This window comes from Pristiophorus japonicus, chromosome 27 (genome assembly GCF_044704955.1).
Source record: "Pristiophorus japonicus isolate sPriJap1 chromosome 27, sPriJap1.hap1, whole genome shotgun sequence".
Lineage (NCBI taxonomy): Eukaryota > Metazoa > Chordata > Chondrichthyes > Pristiophoridae > Pristiophorus > Pristiophorus japonicus.
The window spans coordinates 7,860,542-7,864,999 of record NC_092003.1 but is presented as its reverse complement, the minus strand read 5'-3'; the positions used below and the strand labels follow the sequence as shown (position 1 = coordinate 7,864,999).

Here is a 4,458-nt window from a genome sequence, read left to right as displayed (position 1 = left end):
GCCGGAATGGCCTCCTTCCGTGCTGTAAGTTTCTGTGATTGTATGGTTCAATGATATACCCTGAGCCGCAGTGAGTCACATATACCCTGGGCCACAGTGAGTCACATATACCCTGGGTCACAGTGCATCACATATACCCTGGGTCACAGTGCATCACATATACCCTGGGCCACAGTGCATCACATGCCCTGAGCCACAGTGAGTCTCATATACCCTGAGCCACAGTGAGTCTCATATACCCTGGGCCACAGTGCATCACATATACCCTGGACCACAGTGCATCACATATACCCTGGGCCACAGTGCATCACATATACCATGGGTCACAGTCCGTCACATATACCCTGGGCCACAGTGCATCACATATACCCTGGACCACAGTGCATCACATATACCCTGGGCCACAGTGCATCACATATACCATGGGTCACAGTCTGTCACATATACCCTGGGCCACAGTGCATCACATATACCCTGGGCCACAGTGCATCACATATAACCTGTGCCACAGTGCATCACATATACCCTGTGCCACAGTGAGTCACATATACCCTGGGCCACAGTGAGTCACATATACCCTGGGCCACAGTGCTTCACATATACCCTGGGCCACAGTGCATCACATATACCCTGGACCACAGTGCATCACATATACCCTGGGCCACAGTGCATCACATATACCCTGGGCCACAGTGAGTCACATATACCCTGGGTCACAGTGCATCACATATACCCTGGGCCACAGTGCATCACATATACCCTGGGCCACAGTGCATCACATATACCCTGGGCCACAGTGCATCACATATACCCTGGGCCACAGTGCATCGCATATACCCTGGGCCACAGTGAGTCACATATACCCTGGGTCACAGTGCATCACATATACCCTGAGCCGCAGTGAGTCACCTATACCCTGGGCCACAGTGCATCACATATACCCTGAATCACAGTGCATCACATATACCATGGATCACAGTCTGTCACATATACCCTGGGCCACAGTGAATCACAAATACCCAGAGCCACAGTGTGTCACATATACCCTGGGTCACAGTGTGTCACATATACCCTGGGTCACAGTGTGTCACATATACCCTGGGCCACAGTGTGTCACATATACTCTGGGTCACAATGAATCACATATACTCTGGACCAGATTCTGTCAAATATACCCTGGGCCACACAGTCTGTCACATGTACCTTGGGTCACAGTGAATCACATATACCCTGGGCCACAGTGTGTCACATATACCTTGGGTCTCAGTGAATCACATATACCCTGGGTCACAGTGTGTCACATATACCCTGGGCCACACAGTGTCACGTATACCCTGGGTCACACAGTGTCACATATACCCCCGGGGTCACACAGTGTCACATATACCCTGGGCCACAGTATGTCACATATACCCTGGGTCACAGTGAATCACATATACCCTGGACACACAGTCTGTTACATATACCCCTGGGCCAGAGAGTGTCACATATACCCTGGGCCAGAACCCGTCACATATACCCTAGACCACACAGTGAGTCACATATAACGTGGGTCACATTAAATCACATATACCCTGGGCCACAATGAGTCCCATATACTCCCGGGGTCACACAGTGTCACATATACCCCCTGGGTGGTAAAAACAGAGAGACAGACTATTATCTGAATGGTGACAGATTAGGAAAAGGGGAGGTGCAAAGAGACCTGGGTGTCATGGTACATCAGTCATTGAAGGTTGGCATGCAGGTGCAGCAGGTGGTTAAGAAAGCAAATGGCATGTTGGCCTTCATAGCGAGGGGATTTGAGTACAGGGGCAGGGAGGTGTTGCTACAGTTGTACAGGGCCTTGGTGAGGCCACACCTGGAGTATTGTGTACAGTTTTGGTCTCCTAACCTGAGGAAGGACATTCTTGCTATTGAGGGAGTGCAGCGAAGGTACACCAGACTGATTCCCGGGATGGCGGGACTGACCTATCAAGAAAGACTGGATCAACTGGGCTTGTATTCACTGGAGTTCAGAAGAATGAGAGGGGACCTCATAGAAACATTTAAAATTCTGACGGGGTTAGACAGGTTAGATGCAGGAAGAATGTTCCCAATGTTGGGGAAGTCCAGAACCAGGGGTCACACAGTCTAAGGATAAGGGGTAAGCCATTTAGGACCGAGATGCGGAGGAACTTCTTCACCCAGAGAGTGGTGAACCTGTGGAATTCTCTACCACAGAAAGTTGTTGAGGCCAATTCACTAAATATATTCAAAAAGGAGTTAGATGAAGTCCTTACTACTCGGGGGATCAAGGGGTATGGCGAGAAAGCAGGAATGGGGTACTGAAGTTGAATGTTCAGCCATGAACTCATTGAATGGCGGTGCAGGCTCGAAGGGCCGAATGGCCTACTCCTGCACCTATTTTCTATGTTTCTATGTTTCTATATACCCTGGGCCACACAGAGTCCCATATACCCCCCGGTGTCACGCAGTGTCACATATACCCACTGGGCCACACAGAGTCCCATATACCCCCCGGTGTCACGCAGTGTCACATATACCCACTGGGCCACACAGTGTCCCATATACCCCCCCGGTGTCACGCAGTGTCACATATACCCACTGGGCCACACAGAGTCCCATATACCCCCCGGTGTCACGCAGTGTCACATATACCCCCCCGGTGTCACGCAGTGTCACATATACCCCCGGAGGAGGAGGAGGAGGAGGAGGGGGCAGCGTCTAATCCTCGGGTGAGCAGGCCAGCTGCAGTGGGTCGGGGCTGCCCACGCTGCCGGCGCTGGAGCTGCCGTCGCCCAGGTCCCGGGGCCCGCAGGGGAGGTTGAGGTCGGACGAGCCGGCCGGGCTGGCGCCGGGGCCCTGGCCGGGGTTCCCCTGGGCGGCCGCGTCCAGCGCCAGGAGGCACAGCTCCTGCAGGTCCCGGTTGTCCTGGGCCAGGGCCCCCTGCAGCTGCTCCAGCTCGGCCAGCTTGCGCAGGTAGCCGCCCACGTCCTCCCGCATCACCCGCGCAGCGTGGCGCCCGAAGCCCTGCCACTGGCGGGCCAGGCGCCGCGCCTTCAGCCGCTCCTCGTCCAGGAAGCAGCAGAGGTGCCGCAGCTCCTGGTTCTCGTCCCGCAGGCGCTGGTTGGCGGCCTTGAGTTGGCGCACCTCCAGCAGGTGGCCCTCAAGCTGCCGGTTCACCTCCTGGATCAGCCGGCCCCGCTGCACCAGCGCCGCCACCTTGTCCGCCTCGGCGCGGCGGAGCTGCTGCACCAGCTGCACTTTGCCCCAGCTCAGCAGCTCCTCCTGGGCCACCCGGCCCAGGTCCGGCGGCAGCGTCTCACCGTCTGCTGCGCCCGTCGTCCCAGAGAGCGAGAGGTCTCCCGTGCTCATCGTCCGCCTGCCCCCCAGAGAGAGCGAGAGACCCCCTCCTCCTCCTCCTCCCTCCTCCTCCCTCCTCCTGTCCCCCTCCTCTCTCCCCCCTCCCCCTTCCCCCTCCTCCTCCTGTTCCTGTCCCCCTCCTCTCTCCCCCCTCCCCTCTCCCCCCTCCCCTCCTCTCCTCTCCCCCCTCCCCCTCCTCTCTCCTCCCTCCCCCCTCCCCCTCCTCTCTCCTCCCTCCCCCCTCCCCTCCTCCCCTCTCCCCCCTCCCCCTCCTCTCTCCTCCCTCCCCCTCCCCCTCCTCTCTCCTCCCCCTCTCTCTCCTCCCTCCCCCCTCCTCCTCTCTCCTCCCTCCTCCTCCTCTCTCCTCCCTCCTCCTCCTCTCTCCCCCTCTCTCCCCCTCCTCCTCTCTCCCCCTCCTCCTCCTCCTCCTCCTCCTCTCTCCCCCTCCTCCTGTTCCTGTCCCCCTCCTCTCCTCCCTCCCCCTCCTCTCTCCTCCCTCCCCCTCCTCTCTCCTCCCTCCCCTCCTGTTCCTGTCCCCCTCCTCCTCCTCCTCCTCCTCCTCCTCCTCTCCTCCTCCTCCCTCCTCCTCTCTCCCCCTCCTCCTCTCTCCTCCCTCCCTCCTCCTCCTCTCTCCCCTCCTCCTCTCTCCCCTCCTCCTCTCTCCTCCCTCCTCCTCCTGTTCCTGTCCCCCTCCTCTCTCCCCCTCCTGTTCCTGTCCCCCTCCTCTCTCCCCCTCCTGTTCCTGTCCCCCTCCTCTCTCCTCCCTCCTCCTCCTCTCTCCCACTCCTCCTCCTCCCTCCTCCTCCGCCTCCTCTCCTCTCTCCTCCTCCTCTATCCCCCTCCTCCTCCTCCTCCTCTATCCCCCTCCTCCTCCTCCTCCTCTATCCCCCTCCTCCTCCTCCTCCTCCTCCTCCTCCTCTATCCCCCTCCTCCTCCTCCTCCTCTATCCCCCCTCCTCTCTCCTCCTCCTCTCTCCCCCTCCTCTATCCCCCTCCTCCTCCTCCTCTATCCCCCTCCTCCTCCTCTATCCCCCTCCTCCTCCTCCTCCTCCTCTATCCCCCTCCTCCTCTCTCCTCCTCTCTCCCCCGACAC

The 4,458-nt window shown here is 58.4% G+C and overlaps 1 protein-coding gene across 1 annotated transcript; it reads right to left on the bottom strand.

Moving 5' to 3' along the window:
• Positions 1 to 2,727: 2,727 nt before the first annotated feature.
• Positions 2,728 to 3,414, bottom strand: ccdc85b (coiled-coil domain containing 85B). Its single transcript, XM_070867965.1, has one exon. It carries the CDS (start codon positions 3,376 to 3,378, stop codon positions 2,728 to 2,730), a length of 651 nt encoding a protein of 216 aa, XP_070724066.1. The 5' UTR covers positions 3,379 to 3,414.
• Between the last annotated feature and the right edge of the window lie 1,044 nt (positions 3,415 to 4,458).

Coding starts and splice junctions, on each gene's coding strand:
- ccdc85b (XM_070867965.1), bottom strand. CDS start 3,378: ATGAGCACGGGAGACCTCTCGCTCTCTGGGACGACGGGCGCAGCAGAC.